This window comes from Colius striatus, chromosome 15 (genome assembly GCF_028858725.1).
Source record: "Colius striatus isolate bColStr4 chromosome 15, bColStr4.1.hap1, whole genome shotgun sequence".
Taxonomy (NCBI): Eukaryota; Metazoa; Chordata; class Aves; order Coliiformes; family Coliidae; genus Colius; species Colius striatus.
The window spans coordinates 11,050,271-11,067,057 of NC_084773.1; the positions used below are offsets into that span (position 1 = coordinate 11,050,271).

General features: G+C 50.4%; 1 protein-coding gene across 1 annotated transcript in view; it reads left to right on the plus strand.

Annotated features, from left to right (window-relative positions):
- PLXNA1 (plexin A1) overlaps window positions 1–14,871 on the plus strand; it is a 119,410-nt gene extending 104,539 nt beyond the window's left edge. Inside the window, exons 29-32 of the mRNA XM_062008746.1 lie at window positions 660–829; window positions 3,182–3,394; window positions 6,807–6,957; window positions 10,368–14,871. Coding sequence (XP_061864730.1) covers window positions 660–829; window positions 3,182–3,394; window positions 6,807–6,957; window positions 10,368–10,463 — 630 coding nt within the window. The 3' untranslated portion in view covers window positions 10,464–14,871. The remainder of the gene's footprint in view (window positions 1–659; window positions 830–3,181; window positions 3,395–6,806; window positions 6,958–10,367) is intronic.
- Window positions 14,872–16,787: the final 1,916 nt, after the last annotated feature.

The window sequence follows — 16,787 nt, forward strand, 5'->3', positions numbered from 1 at the left end:
TGTTTTACTGTTCCCTATATCCTTGAGCAGCTGCTGGACTGCAAAGCAGAGATGCCCCAGGCAGGCACCTCATCCCCTTTGGTGTTTGAGATAAAACTGCAAAATTAGTGATGTGGGAAGGGTAATTACCTGGGGCGTTTGGCATCACAGCGGGTTCCCCTTCCCTCAGCTCATACAAACCTTCTCTAGTGCCAAGCGGGTGCTGCGTGTCTGAGACATCCCCAGAGAGGAGCAGAGAGGGCTGTGCTGAAGATACGGGCTCAGGATTGCGGAGCCTGGGCTCAGCCCTCTCCCCTCTGACTTGACCCTCTGCTTCCTGGGATAAGGGCTTGTTCAGCGGTGTCTGTCATCAGGTCGCGACTGCCTTAATGGGACACAAAAAAGACCACAATATGACACACATTCATTTGGGTTTTACTCTTTACAGTGTTTTTATTTGTATGCTTTTAGCGTGCCAGGCCACTCAGTTTAAGGAGCTATCACTGTCTGTTTCCCAGTATAAGCCACTGATAACCAATATGGTTACACAGACTGTGCTTCTCCTCCAAGTGGTAGGAACAGAAGTGAAATTGGTTTAAAGGCTGACCTTTAGTTAAAGGCTCATCCTTCTGCTGGTGCTGGGCACTGCTGAGCAGCCCTTCTCTCTGTCTCTTCTCCAGGGCACCCTGCAGAAATTCGTGGATGACCTCTTTGAGACCATCTTCAGCACAGCACACCGTGGGAGCGCGCTGCCCCTCGCCATCAAATACATGTTTGATTTCCTGGATGAACAAGCTGATAAGCATCAGATCAATGATTACGATGTCAGGCACACCTGGAAGAGTAACTGGTAATGGAGAGGGGCCAGAGGGAGCTACTGATATCACAGTTAATCACATTTCCAACCCCCCTCCCACAGGGAACAGAAATACGTCCCTGGAAACGATCAGGGACATGAGAGGCCCCTATCTCTGTGTTTCGGGTGTGGGTAAATAAATCCCTTGCATGCCTTCCTGCAGCAGAAAAAAATCCCAGGAATGCAATGCTCCCTCAGCCCTTCCATCCCAAATCACAGGCACCACACTCCCCCTGATGGCAGGAGCTCAGAGTCCACTGAGGACCTCGATGAGTCCCTTCCCATCTCAATGTGGGCAAATGCCACTTGAGCTTGCCCAATTCTCATCTTGACTGTCCTGAAGCTGTTCCCACACTCCCTCCTGTCACTCCTCTGAGTGTGACCTAACAAAGTTAGAGTAAATCGTAGAATCATAGAATGGTAGGGGCTGGTAGCTGTGTGTGTATCCTCCCTGTCGTGGTTTAACCCCAGCTGCCAACTGAGCCCCATGCAGCTGTTGGCTCACTGCCCCCACAGTGGGATTGAGGGAGAGAATTGGAAGGGTAAAAGTAAGAAAAGTCGTAGGTTGGGATAAGAACAGTTCAATAATTGAAATAAAATAGGAATGATAATGATTATAAGAATAGTAATACAAAATTACTATGGAGAGGAAAACAACAAAAAGAGAGAGAAATAAAACCTAAGAAAAACAGGTGATGCAAATTAAAACCAACTGTTCAGCACCCACCAGCCGATGCCCAGCCTGTGCCCGAGCAGCAGCCCCCAGACAGCTTTCCCCCAGTTTATGTCCTGGGCATGACACTGTGTGGTATGGGATAGCCCTTGGGCAGTGTGGGTCACTTGTCCCAGCTGTGTCTCCTCCCAGGTTCCTGTGCCCCAAAGCCTCCTCTCTGGCAGGACACTGTGGGAAGCTGAAAAGTTCTTGACTTAGTGTAAGCACTGCCCACTGGTGACCGAAACATTGGTGTATTATCAATGTTACTCTCATCCTAAATCCAAACCACAGCACTGAACTAGCTACTAGGAGGAAAATTAACTCTTTCCCAACCAAAACCAGGTCACTCTCTAAACCACAGAGCCAGCCCATGGGCTCTGTTAATCACTCTCAGAAAAGCAGGGCAGCCTTTGAGGCCTTCCTGCGTGCCACCTTGGAGCCAGGGCTGGAGCAGGCCTTGGCTCCTGCTCCCCAGCCTTCCCTTCCCTTCCCTTCCCCATTTTCTGCTGCCTCACTGATTTCATCTCTCTGATCTTGCCATTACTGGAGATGGGTACGTACGTTCCCGTATCTGGCATTTGTTAAATGGCAGCCAAATTGCCTTTGTGTAGTTCAGTAACTGTTGGCAATTAGCAGGGCAGGAAAAGAAGCATTTTTAAATGGAGATGTGAGAGCGTGGAAGCGCTTGGAACTGATTTATAACTCAGCTTTCTATATTAAAAGAAGGAGCGAAAGGCAAGGAAGGAAAAAAAAGCCCCACTCCACAGGGGCTGGGCATGCAGGCTCCTGCATACTAATGCCTGTGCTTATCTCTGGGCGCTAATTCGATGTGTGGAGCTAATTTCTTGAGGCCATTCCCTTCACAAATGAAATATGTACATGCACCCGGTACCCTCATTAGGGAAGTCCTGGGGAATGAAGTGTGTTTTGTCTAAGATAAAAGCATTCGCTGGGTGTTGGAGCTGAGGGATGACAGAGCAGAGAGGCTTTCTTATGGGGTAGGAGGCTCTGAGATGCTCCTGGGACAGGAAAGGGGCAACAGGGTTGGGAAATGGAGCCATGGAGGGTTGGCATGTGTGTCAGTATGCAACAAACATCCAGTCAGTGGCTGGCCGGGAGATGCGCTTTCTCTACAGCTGAGAGCTTTATTTCCAGCATCTGAGGCTGCCGAAATTCTCCTCTGGTGTTAAATGTGCTAATGAGTCCCTTGAGGAGTCCAGTTAACTCCCTCCTCTGACATGGGAGATGTGGGAAATGCCACACAGTGCCTTCTAAGGGATTATTGCTGTGAGAGAAGGGGACTGTGCGTGGTTTGACCCATGGGCTCAGCAAGGGCTCTTCAGTGAGAATGGATCCTTGGAGAAACTGGCGATCTGCGCTGCCCTGGTTTGCCTTGAGATGTGTTGGCAGTGCTGAGGAATTTCTCCATGGAGAGCTGTTGCCATGCTGGGGGCTGGGCAGAGGGGAATGACCATTTACCCCAGGATATTTGCACCTCCAGGGTACTGGGAAAAGCAGCCTACCCAGTTCTGGGTCATGGGGAACTCCTCCAAAACTGGAGGTACATGTATGTGCCAGCTGCCCTGCAGGGCTTGATTCAGGTGCTGACTCCTGTTTCCTTTGTCCTTCAGTCTACCTCTACGTTTTTGGGTGAATGTGATTAAGAACCCCCAGTTTGTGTTTGACATTCACAAGAACAGTATTACTGATGCCTGCCTATCCGTGGTGGCTCAGACATTCATGGACTCCTGCTCAACTTCTGAGCACAAGCTAGGAAAAGACTCTCCCTCCAACAAACTACTGTATGCCAAGGACATCCCCAACTACAAGAGCTGGGTAGAAAGGTGAGTAGACTTGGCAATAGCTTCTTGCTTTGCTTGGACTCACCATGGCTGTACGTGGGTCTGGGTGGCTGGGAGGACTCCTCTTGGCAGCGGCCTGGAGAGGGACTGTACTGATGCTTGCGGAAGGTTTGGGAGATGATGCTTTCTTGTGATTGCCTCCTGGAATGAGTTTGCAATGACTGTTTGACAGAGCTGTTTATGACTTGCTTAAGGAGTACTAAGAGCAGCCTCCACTTTTAGTTTGTCTGATGTTTTCTGCTCTAAAGGCTTGGTCTGTGCTAGGGAATTGCTGACACTTCCCTTGATTACTTTCAAAGAGCGGTGAGAAGTCAGCCTTGGACTAGAGAAATGCCTTTTTGTACCACGACAATCCACGCAGGTTTTGCTGAAATGGTTGAAAATTACCTTTTCCCCATCTCTCATCCATCAGTACATCTCACCTGGGATCCTGATAAGAGCACGTGCTCTGAGGCAGCGCTTGGACTGCTGTCGCTGTGCCCAGGAGCAGGGAGAGGAGCAGGTCCCCTGACTGCTTCCCACACCCTCCACCTGCACTGATAGCTGATGAGAGACATTCTTCTGTCCCACTGAATTAATGCAGTGTTAAAGGTTCAGGGCTTGAATGCTACTGATTGCAAATTAAAGCGCTCAGGCATAATGCTGTGTTTAGCTTTATCCTTTTGAGAGAGAAACCTAGGAGATGTCTTCCAAAGCCCTCCAAGTAGAGGTGCTGTTAAAATGTTGCTGTCTTGTGAAGTGAGGCTTCATCAAACTTAAAAAATGGCAGATTTCAGGTTGCTGATGCAACTTCTCCCTTGTGCTGTTGTGCTGCTCTTCTTTTTGTTTAGTTTTGTTTAAAAAAAACCCACCTGAGCACAATTCCCTTTTTCAGCATTTAGACCAGATGCAGAGTGAACCAGACTGAAGATGTCCAGGCAACAATGTCACGTTCTCTAGCTTGAAAATATGGGACTTTGTAGCCTAAATCATCCTTTGGATACCTGCTTGTACACAGGTATTTTTGTCATATGCCTGGTGTTCTGCAGCAGGTACAAAGACAAGCTTCCCTTGAGGAAGATAGGGCTTGGATCAGAAGGAAAGGTGCCCCTGAAATGTGATGGCTGAGATGAGAGATGAGCTGCATTGTAATAGAAGAAAGTTCTTTGCTGGGAATTGGAGGGGACTTTGGAGTGGGATCCCATAGGAACATCACCAACTTCACAAGGTGAATTTCTCTGACCTTGCCATCACTATGACAAAAATATTCAGCTCTGCCTGTGCCTGGTATAAAAAAAAAGGTATAAAGCCATTCCAGAGTTAAACATTGATCTAGACATACTGCATCTCTGGGGAGCAGGTGGGTGATCTCCCTGGTGACAGATGTTCCTGCCATCGCTTACCGCCAGTTCGGTCTCAGAGGCAGCAGAGCAGGGGGCAGAGCTGCCCTGGGCAGGGTGTGACTGCATCTTGTACCACTCTGCTGTGGGGATTTATGACATGATCAGCATCTCTGGCTTTTGGCACAGTTATCCTCACAAAGCTTTGCAGAGGCAAGATGAGAGCGATGCGAGGGCGGCTGAGTGGGACTGCCAGTCCCAACAGCAGGTCTGTCTGCCGCCGTGGTTCAGGCACCAGCTGAAAAAAGGGCATCCTGCCAGTCTGAGGCAGGAATAGCACAGGAAAGGGCTCGGGAGGTGGGAGAGCCTGGGGAAGCCCCAAGGGGCCTGTTCTCAGGGGTATGGCTGTGGTAGGTGTCCTCTGGAAGTGCTGGGTGTGACTGGGAGCTTGGTCCACATAAGCCCTACACACTTATATTGAAAAGTGATGGTTTCCTGCCATCCTTTGTGTTGTGAGAAAACCCAGAATGTAGAACTGCAGCACATTACCTCGACATCTTGTTGTGTCAGTCACTAAGGCTTTCTTCAGCAAGTCTCCCATGGATGTTCATCTCCCACGAGTCCCTCCCTGCAGTGGCCTTCACCTGTAAGGTTAAAGGGTGGACAGGAGGATCAGTTTGGGTTTGCTTTGCTGCTCAAAACTCTCTGTAACTGAGATGGTTGGGCATATTGTCCCTAGTATTCCTCAGCACAGGCAGAAGCAATGTCAGTTTTAGGAGAGGTCACTGTGGGGATGATCTCTCCAGTGACTGCGACAGATCTCTTGATGCCTGCCTTAGAGGTCCTCACCTCAGACCACTGCATGCTTGGCAGCATCCAGGAAACCTCTTGCATCACTTTCTGGATGTGAATGAGCCTGCTTGTAAAAACTGCCCGAGTATTTTATCACTAGCTGAGTTCAGCGCCATGGGATGGAGTGGATGGTATTTATCTCCTCAAGTGGTCTTGCTGCCATCTGCTTCTATCCAAGTGCTTCAGCCATGTTCCGTCTCAGCGTTTGGCTGATGATGCTAATGATGCTAATCACTGTACCAGAAACTTCACTGAGTGAGGAGTCATGAGGAGTAAAGCAAACCTGGGAGATGCTGGCACTCTGTATTTCCAGGTGGTGGGAGTGGCCAGGGTTCATCGAATATTATTTTTCCACTGTGATTCTGGAGCAAATAAGCTGTGTCTGGGTTTCTCTGTTTGCTGAGCGTATCAGGGAGACAGCTAAGGAATAGGACTGTGAATCTTATGGTGTCCTAGGAAATGGAAAATAGTATCCTGCTAGTAGTAACCATCACAGAAGCACAAGGAAGGCAGGAAAGCACAGAGTCGTTTGACACAGGCATGCCCTAAGACATCTCTGCTGCCCAGGATGCTTTGAGTTCACAGATGTATCATTTTTCACTGAAAACAAAAGCTCCTGGTAGTTTTTTGGTAAGTGGTAACTTCTGAGTGTGGCCTGTGGCAGTTATAAGCTGTGCTGAATGTCTGTTGCTGAGGAAGATGTAGCACATGGGCGAATATGGCTTCAGAAGCTGGATGTGAGCTACTCTAGTATTCAGGCACCAGGTATTTTATTGAACATATAGGGGCATTGTTGGCTTCAGTGACACAGCAACCATAGGAGGATGGCAGCAAACACGTGTTGCTGCAGGCAGGGAGGATTCTGGTGGATGCAGTTTGGTGGCAAAACATGCCAATGGGATGGGAAGAAGGAAATGTGTGGTTTAGGAGAGGGTGGGAGATCTGTCAGCAGCAGCTCTGGTAGGTTCAGGATGGTGAGCTGAGCTGTGCTGGGCACTGCTCCTTCAGAACTGTGTCACTGTGGGTGATGGCTCCACGGAGTGCTCAGAGACCTCTTGGTGAGCAGTGGTGTTGTAATGGGTGATCATGACGTGTCCCAGCTCGGTGCCAAGACACTCTTCACCTCCTCTCTAGTGACTGTTCTCCACGAGCATCACAGTGGGGACCCCATCCCCTTCTGTCTGTCCCTATTTCTGAGCCACCCCTCTGTTTCTCCCTTGCAGATATTATGCAGATATAGCTAAAATGCCAGCGATCAGTGACCAGGACATGAGCGCGTACCTGGCGGAGCAGTCGCGGTTACACCTCAGTCAGTTCAACAGTATGAGTGCACTGCACGAGATCTACTCCTACATCACCAAGTACAAGGATGAGGTAAGATGTGGTGAGAGGGAGTCAAGCCTGGGCTGCAGGCTGTGTCCCTTCGCCTGCCTTTCTGCCATCCCTCTCTGTTCCCTATAGAAAAACGCCCCCTGAAGTGCGGGACAGCAATGTAGTTGTTGTCTGTACTTCAGGGAAGGAAAGATTTTGGGGAGTGTGGAGCCAGGGTGTAGGCAGTGCTTCGTTGCATGTATTTGCTGCAGTGGATAATGTGGGAAACACCTATTTTTCTGCACATTTGGCACATGGGCTCCATGGGGCTGTGGAGTTTGCATGTTGCCTCAGCATGCTTTCCTTATCCACTGCCACTGGCCCAGTGTGATCAGACACGTGGCATCTGGCTCTGCTCCCTGGGGATTCTAAAGGATGTGGCGGCCTCTTCAGTGCTGTGAACATCAGTGAGAATTGGTTAAAAACCCCTCTGTTGTAATTTAGACAAATTAACTTTGTAAAGTACTGCTCAAAGCCACATGCTGCATCTTTTTATTAAAGCAATAAAATATGTAACTACAGTAAAATATGGATCTATACATATAACACGATAGTATAGCCTTTATTGTCCCAATAAAGAGGATTGACAATGTGTTTGAGCAGTGGCTTGTTTAGGTGACAAAGTGCCAGAACATCTTGCTCAGAATGAGTGGGGAGAGATGGCCTCATGCCCTGCAGGGAGAGGGTTCGGGGTCCCCGTTGTGCCCTATGAGAACCCCAAGAGGCATCTCCCAGCACCTTGCTGAGGTGTCAATTTAGGGAGTCCATGGGCAGGTTGTGGCAGACCTGCCCCCTGAGTCTAAGGTCAGTGCTGGGACTGTGGTGGCCAAAATCCTGTTAGAGCTAGGTGCTTTGCAGGTGTGAGGAGGAGGAGTAGGGCCTGATGTTGTCTGCAGGGGTAGGAGGAAACCTTGGTGCTTGGCAAGGTGCCACATGGTGGTCATTGTGTAGCTGGTGGCCAGGTACTGATGGCTGTGCTGATGAGACCTCTGTGCCACTCCCCAGATGACTTGGGATGGCCCATCCAGGAGGCCTCCATAGCTCTGTGTGATGAGTTAGCCATGAAGGGTTTTGGGGTTTTACAGTTTGGACAAGAGCTCTGTGACTACCATGAGAGTGGAAGAGGAGTGAGCTGGAGGATGTAGATCTGCTGTGGGGCAGCTGCCATCCTTCAGCCATCATCAAACACTCACATCCTCCAGACTAAAAGTCCCTCATGTCTTAAATCCTTCAAGCCCTGGGCAAGAGGAAGGAGGGAACCATGTGGTGTTAATGAGCTGCTCTTGAGGGCCACAGGTCCTCTCCTTGCCCACTAATGGCAGCCTGACATCTGTTGAGTGTCTTGCTGTCACCCGCTCTCAGAGCATCACAAGTGTGTTCACAGCTCTCAGGAACTTCTTTTATTATTTGTAATGGGATTAATAAATCACAGCTGTTCCCTTTGTTTGTTTTCATTCATTAAGCACAATTATATGCAGCCCGATTGCACCCTCTTTGATGCAAAATGGGAGAGAATAATTTTTCCTGTTGTTCAGTGCAATAATATGCTGTCATTGGCTATGAATGAAAATCATAATTAATTTTCATTTGGGTACTTGCATCTTGGTAATCAGTGGTCCTGGCTCCTTAGAGCAGGTGACAAACCTGGGTCTCTGTGTTCAGCACAGGTTTCTTTTGACTGCATTGTTTCCGTGAGGCTGAGATAAGAGACAAGTGAATAAATGCAGGGGCAGGTCATGACTCTTTTGACACCTCAGCATGCCAGAGTACACTTGCTCTCTAATCAGGAGGGGTGGAGGAGGTGGCTGGAGGGAATAAATAGGCTGCTCTTCCACTTCTCAGACCAATCTCATTCGTTTCCAGCTCCAGCTACCTTTCAGACACGTCAGGTTTGGATTTCTGCATGTTATAATAGTTACTTTATGCCGATGTACCATGATGGCTGACAGTGGCTGTGGAGATGGATGGTGGGGGAGTGTACCCTGTAGCAGGTTTGTGGCAGAATCTATGAGCTCTCATGAGTCCAGCTGCAGCCCATGGTTGTTGCTGCCAGGGGAGGTAAATCAAACCTACCCAGCTCTTGCTGGTGAATTTTCCCCTCCTTGGGAGCTGGTGTTGAGATGTACCATTCCCCTTTCCTTTGGCAAGGGATCCTCTGTTGGGCACCTCTTAGTGCCCTAGCAGACAGGGACCAGCCTGATCCTGTCCTAAAAAGCCTGATGGAGAGCTGGAGCCTGTTTGATGGCCAGAGGCTGCTGCATGGTGGCCACTGCACAGCACGCCCCGCACGCTGCTCTGCAGCCCACAGGCACCGCGGCAGCTCTTAATCAAAGGGAGCTGATTCCCCATTAAGAAGTTACCTGTAGGGCTACTGATGGACTTTGCCTGCCTCCTAGTAAGTCTATTAATTATACAACAGTTTGTTTCCAATTACTGGGCCAATGAAATGGTTAATCAAGTCCCCTTTGACGGATGCCTTGATATTTAATTGCAAAAAATTTGCTCTCTCAACTAGCTCACCCGAGGAGATGAGATTTCTGTCAGGTTTGGTTTTTTTAAATCAGCTTTTCTGCTCTGCTGGCATGATGTTAGTGAGATGAGACTCCTGGCTGCTGGGAGGGCAACTGCCCCTTTGTTTTATGTTTCATTACTCCCTTCTCCCCACTCCGAGCCTTGTCCTCCTCCCTGCCGCTGCCATCAATCCTTCCCTGGCCGCAGGGGCATGGCCCTATCCAGCCCAGGGCCGGGGAATGTCCCTTTGCCCTGCCATCATGGCCAGGAGTTTGTTTAGAGAAAGGGGATTTGAGTCTTCTTCAGGTGTCTGTTGCGCAGGATGGAGGGCTCCCAGCGAGGCAGCCTTTGCTGGTGCATCCATCTGTTGTGCCCTTCCATCACCTTGTGCCCTTCAGTTGTCCCCCCTGGGGAGAGATGAGTGGGGTTTTACCACTGTTGGTAGCTGAAGTCTTGTGCATTTGGTCATTTTGTGCTCATGGACCCAGTTCGTGGCTTGGTTGTGGTCTCTGAAATGCAACCCCTGCCTCCTTAGGATGTTACAGGTTTGCTGGAGTCAGGAACATGGTGAGAATGTCTTGGTTTAGGAGTTCACCCTCCATTTGACAATGGATATTCATTTTCTTCATTTCCTCATGTGCAAGTTGGCTTCTTGTTCATACCAGGGGACCCTTGGGCGCCCCGGGAGGCTCTTTCTGCGGGGTGGCAGCACTGAGTCGCATCCTCCACCTTTAGCCCTTCTCCATCCTCTTTAGGGACAGGAACAAGCACACACCGTTTCCCTTGGGGCAGCATCCCCACGCCCTCATGCTGTTCATGAGCCAGCATGCTCACGGGCGACAAGGAGCCACTTTGGTTAGCAGGACACCTCCTCACCCTCTCTTCTCCCCTCTCTTGCCCAGATTTTAGCCGCGTTGGAGAAGGACGAGCAGGCCCGGAGGCAGCGGCTGAGGAGTAAGCTGGAGCAGGCGATCGACACAATGGCCTTAAGCAGCTGAGGAGGCCGCGGTGGCAGCGTCCTGGGCAGGGCACGGAGGAGGCGGCAGGAGGGAGGGCCGGCGGCGGCCCCCGCGGCACACGGACACTTTGGGGCTGGGGGCCGGCCGGGCCCGCGGCGGCTGCCGCGCCTCCGCACGCTTCCACAGGAACAAAACCCCAACTCCCCATGGCGGCAGCAACATCGATAAACCCCCCTGTGACACACACGGAAACCCCCCCAGTCCCCCCGGGGTGCAGCAGGGACCTTGCAGAGAGGCGATGCCGGGCGGAGGAGGAGGAGGAGGGGGTCGCCTGCCCCATGGACCTGCGGGGCGTCCCTTGCCCGGGCAGAGCCCCAGGACCCACAAGGAAGGAGAGTCGGGACCACGGGGCTTTCTAGGACGGCGTTTGGATGTTGTTGTTACTTTGGTGGAGGGGGGGGTGGGTGGGCTCCTATTTTTACTGTACTTGACTTGCTGTCCCCTCCTTCCCCCCGGCTGTCTGCCCCATCTCCTGCTCCTTCTCCTCTCTTTTTTTCTGTCTCTTCCCCCTTCTCTCTCTCTCTCTGGCCTTCTGCCACTGGTGTTATCTGCTATATTTGCACAATTTACACGAGACAAACAAGGTTTTTAATTTAAAGAAAGAAAATTCTAACAAAAAATGGGAGGGAAAAAAAAAACCCAAAAAGGTTCTAAATTTTTGCAACAAACTCAACAGAAACGATTTTACAAAACTAGGTAAAGGACTGACGCTGAGGAGTTTTGGGGGTGGGGGCAGTAGAGGTGGGCAGGAAAGGGAGAAGAAATCCTGGAGCTTTGATATTTCTACAATACGTCCTGTGCCATGTTTTATTTGAATGTTGTTTAGTGCAGAAAAAAAAAAAGCAAAAAAAAAAGGTGGGAGTTTTGTTAGCTGAATAGATACTCTTATTTAAATGCTGCTGGAGTGGTTCTGAAGGTCACGATCAGAGAGGAGGGAAATCCCAAGGTCGGCTTTTCTTTTCCTAGAGGGTCACTGAGGGATGGTCGGTGTTTTGTGGAGCTCAACTTTGCTTTCCCATTCTGGCAGCTGCAGGGAGGTCTGGGCAGTGCCGACTGTCCCGGGGTGCAGGGTGGCTGTGGGGCTTGGGGGCTGCCAGGAGAGTTCATGGCAAGCCAGCCTGGGATTTTTGGCAGATTCCCTGGCACTGGAACAGCCTTAACACAGCCCCTTTACTTTATTTTTTTTTCCCCCCATCATCTTTTTTGTGCTAATGCAGGGGAAGGGACCAGATCCCCAGGGAAAGAGGAGGCAACTCTTCTGCACCTCCTGACGGGGATCACCCCAGCAGACCTCACTGGGTGGGCAGCCCTCGGAGGGACCGGGATGTTTGGCCACCACGGGACCCACTCCTCCACCCAGGAAGCCCAAATGTGTGCAGGACTTTCTGCCCAAGACTGACCTTTCTTTCTCTGTCTTTGCCTTCTTTCTCTCCCTTTCTCTCCTTGCCGTCACCCTGTCTCCCCTCCACTGCCTCTGCCCTGTGGAAACCCGAGGTCTCCCCGTCGGGGCCCCTTCCAAATGTCAGATCCTTGCGGGTTTGTGCTTTCCAGAGATGAAAAGGTGCCGAAAGCTGCCTTGAATGGCAGCAGGTGACCAAAAACTTCCAAAAAATAAGAAAAAAACAAGGAAAACTTTCCTTTTTCTGTACCAAGAGCTCCTGTCACTGCCCAGGCCACGGCAGCCGGGGCCAAACTGCCAGGAGCGGGTGGCCGTCGAGACCCGAGTGGAAAGAAGCCCAGCTGATTTCTGTCCATTCCCTTAAATTGCAAGTCAAGGTGGGGAGAGGGAGAAATAATGAAGTTTTTAATTAAAAAAAAATAAAAGTGTGTATATATATATATGTGGTTACAATCTAATTCTCGTGCCCCAGTGGGGTGCTGTATAGTTAACTGAAGGAGAGTCGAACCAGTATAAATACGAATTGAATTTACACAGCCAGTTAAAACAAAACAAACAGCTACAAAAAAAAAGAAGATGATTAAAAAAAGGGAAACAAAAAAAAGATACCAAATGGTCTGGAAGATATTTCCAAGCCTTTCTCACCATGCAGAACAATTGTTTGAAGCCTGCACATCTCTTGTTACGTTGTAATTTTGTTTGGTTTTGTTTTGTTTTAATAAGGAGGGAAAGGAGAAGGTGCCAATTAAAAATAAAAACAAAAAGAGAGAGAAAAAAAACGGACAAAAAAAAAAAAACCCCAACCACAACAGCAAAAAGCCTATATTTGAAAAAGAAGTAATAATTGTTTCCCAAACCTATGAACCCTGAGCTGTTGCTGGATTTCTGAGAGCTGTGGGCTGTTGCATGACTGTGCTAGATTTTAGTCTGAGTTGATCTTTTTAAGAAACAGAAGAAAAAACAAAAACAGGAAACAAACCCCCCCCCTGAAGTGTTGAATGCTAGAGGTTTGTTTAGACCTGTTATCCATTTTTTTAAATTTGAAATTAATTTGTCACTTTCTCGTCCAAAAGAAAGAAAAGAAAAGAAAAACCCAAGCAACTGAACTGAAAGCAAAAAGAAAGACTTCAGAGGTTCATATCTCTAATGTGGTACTCGGAGAGCCTTAAAGGACAGCTGTGTGCCCACCCAGGCCACTGTCACCTCCTGCCAGCCTCTCCCAGGGTGCTCTGGTGGGACAAAAGCCTCCCAATGGGGGTCCCTTGGAGGGTCCTTTGCAGACTTTGCTGCTGCTGTGAGGGGTGTCTATGGCTGCCTTTGGTGCCAGGTTGGCCCAAAGCCCCTTCCCGATGCTGCTGCAGGCCGGTCGGTGTTGCTCCTGCAGGCTGCTGGGAGGAAGGCAGCCCTGTGCCGGTGTCTCCACGGTCCAGGGGAAGGGGAGTGTTTGCTCTGCAGCCTCTGTCCTGCCTGTCGCAGGGATAAGAGTCTTGGGGAGCTTTGGTTGGTGTTGAGGGAGCTGAATGCGTCGTTTTTGTGGTGGTGGAGGGGGGATGGTGGGACTCTCTTGCTGGTTGGAGAGAGTGGAGATGTGTTTCAGAGAGCATCCCCCTGAAAATGGCCTTGTTGGTGAAGGCGGGCTGGAAGCACCGTTAAGAGCAGAGGGTTTATTAGCCTGTTGCCTTCCTAGCAGTGATGCCGTGGGTGCTCCCTTGGCCAAGCTGGAGGGACGGCCAAGTTTCTTGGCCATGGTGGGCCTGGGGTGGATTTGGGCAGTGGGGAGGTCTCTGGGGGTGTTGTGCCAGGCAGGTATGGCATGATGAGTTCCTGTGTGACCTAATCTAGGTGGTCCTGCTCTGTCAGGGGGGTTGGACTAGGTGATCTTTCGAGGTCTCTTCCAACCCTTAAGACTCTGATTCTGTGACTGTTCTTGCTAGGCTCCCCTCACTGAGATCCCCACGTGCCATGGCCCAGCTCTGCCCGCTCCATGGTGATGCTGAGAGCTTGTGATGTTGTCTTGGGGATGGGTTCCTGTTGGCTTCCTCCCGGGGAGCTTTGGGCTGTCTGTGGTTTGCTCCACCAAAGGACCCTGCAGCACCTCCCCACCCCTCCAAGATCCCCTTGCTGGCTGTAATGGGGAGGGTGGTGCTCAGCGGGATGGGCATTGCAGTGCTGCCTGCAGCCTCCAGGCCTTCTTGGTGCTACCTTTGCCTTTTTTTGTGATGCCCAGTGTCCTTAATTGTGCCAGGCAGCCTGTCCTTCCTTTCTTGCCCCAGCCTGGCAGGGGGCAGAGCTGGGCTGACAGTCACAGTCACAGTCTAACCCTGCCTAAGGGCAAAGAAAGGCAGGGAGAGGCTGGGAAGTGTTTGCAGGACTCCTCTGGCCGGTGGTGTTGCCTGTGCCCCAAAATAGGGGGAAATGAAGAAGCATCCCCTGTCTGAGCCTGCATTTTGGGGAGTTCCCACTCTGTCCCCTGCCATCAGAAGCAGCTGTACCCCACGGGTCACTGCAGCAAGCAGGTCCCTCGCTGCTCCCCTCTGCTCTCAATGCCTTTTCTCTTCAGTTTGGAGTTAAAGAAAGAGCACAGTCCAGCTTGGACGTATCCCCTGTGCCTGGCCCAGTGTCCCCCTTGGGCAGGAGCCCTGTGCCACCCCCGGGGCTGGCCCCAGGATCAGGGGGATGGGTGGTGGGACCCTCACCCCGGGCTCATCTGCTCCCCACCAAAGCGCACAACGAGCTGTCCTTTAAGAAAGCAGGGGAACCCTACCACAGCCCTGGTGAGAGGCAGAGAGTTGTAATCGTTTTAAAGCATTAAATGGGGAAAAAAACCTATCAAATCCAGAGTCCTGATGACCTTTCTGTGATTGTTTCAGACTTGAAGCAACAGGCCAGCGCGGCTGGTCACACGCCCTTTGATCGTGTAAATATCCTGCTATTTCCTATTTTAATGTTCTTCAAATTTAGTACTTGTACATAAACACACGCATCAAGGAGAGATTAAACATTTTTGCTAAAGCCAGTGTCTCGCCTCTGTTTCTGGGGTGATGCAGGTGGAAGGAGAGGGAGGCTTTGGGGAAGGGCTGTGAGTAGGTAGCTGTGCCAGTGTGGCACGATGCAAAGTGGCATGGTGATGGGTTAATGTCACCAAGGCTGCTGGGGGCATGTGTGGGTATGGGGACAACAAGCTGTAGCTGTTGACATCCTCAAAACATCCTGAGGGCTGCTCTGGTTGCTTACACAGGGGGATTTGGGTGGTTGATGTGTGTGGGGTAGGATGGGGCTGCTCCATCAGCGAGTTTCCCGAGGGGCTGATGTTAAATTGTTTTAAACCATTTGATTTCACTCTCTGCCTTCCAAAGCACTTGGAACTGCTGCTCAGCTGCAGAGGAGCTGAACCCGTTCGCTGCAAGAAGAGGTGAATTCCTTCCTGGCAGCACAGCCACTCACAAGGTGAAAAGGAGTCATCTGGGGCTGGGACAGCTTTGCTTCTGCCACTCTGATCCTTCCTCCCACAGGCATCTAACAGGGTGACAGCACAAATGCTTAGGGATGAGGGGGAAGAGGTACATGGTGATGGGGTGATGCTGCAGTCGTGCCTCTGCAGACTCTGCTCATTGTAGGGCATCCTCTTTTCCAACTCCTGGTCCTTATCTTTTAAGTTTGGAAAGCTGCTGTGTCACCCCATAACTCCAGGTACCTCCAAACTGCATCCTGGGATGTGCAGCCTCCTGAAGCAAAGCACGAGGAGGGGAAGCCTCTGCCAGCAGCTGGCCACCATGGTACCCTCCTCTCAGTGGTGACCCTCCACAGTGATGGTGTGATACTGTGGAAGGTGTGAGGGGACATTCTCAAGCAGAAGGAGGTGAGTTTGAGGGTTGTATCCCTGGGGGGTGGGATCAGGGCCAGGGTCCTGCTCAGCACACAGGCCAAAATCACACAAGTTTAGCTGCATGAGGTTTTTACCTTCTTCCCTGAGCTTCTTTCCTTCCTGGGGCAAGTCTCCTGAGGGTCTGGGCTGGCAGGGCTGCTTGTGTACTGTGTATCCTAAAGGTACCTTTTCTCTGCATTTAGTATCTGAATAAACTTGATATTTTTTTCTCTTTTCTCCTGCAGTTTTCCTATTCTTCATAGAGAACAGCAGCTGCAAGTACTAAACACTATTTTAGCCATACTGCCATGAAAACAGATAAATTTGATCTTCTTTTTCTATCTTAAAAAAAACCCAACATACTCTTTTACCAACCTTTCAAATGTTTAAGATAATCCTGATTTTTGTTTGGATTTCTGGAAGGATTTAACTGATGGCAATAGGGAAAAGGCCCTCACTTCCCTAGATTTGGTGGCTGCAAACCCCATTCTTGTGGCCACGTGGGAGCTGGTAGCAGGAGAACATCATCATCATGTCAGGCAAGTGCTGGGTATGGAAACTGTATTTAAATAACACTTTCCAAAAGTTTTCAGTCCAGTCTGTAGTAGGGCTTGCATTGCTTTTGTGGTCTTTTCAAGGCATAGGGGTGAGGGTCTTCCCCTGAAGAATGGGGTTGGGTTTCCACGGTGGCATGTCCTTGTTGGCTGTGTTAGAGGGGACTCCCCACTCCAGCCTGCAGCAGCCTCCTGCCAGCATCAGAAGTGTCACTGACTTCTCTTGTCCCCTCAGTGACCCCTCCCCAGGGGCTCAGTGCTGTTGGAGTTCCTTGTTTTCTCTGGTGACAACAGCCAGGGCTCCTCTCCTTTCAGCTGTAATTTCCTGCTGGAGGATATCTGCATGCCACAACAGGGGCATGGCTGCAGAGAGGGGAAGGGGTGACCTTGGCATCCATCTGGGACATGCTGTTGTCCCCTTATACCTTCTTGCTGTGCCTTCCTTTGCTCTGAGCTGTTTCCAGGCAGGATTTGTTTTGCTTTGA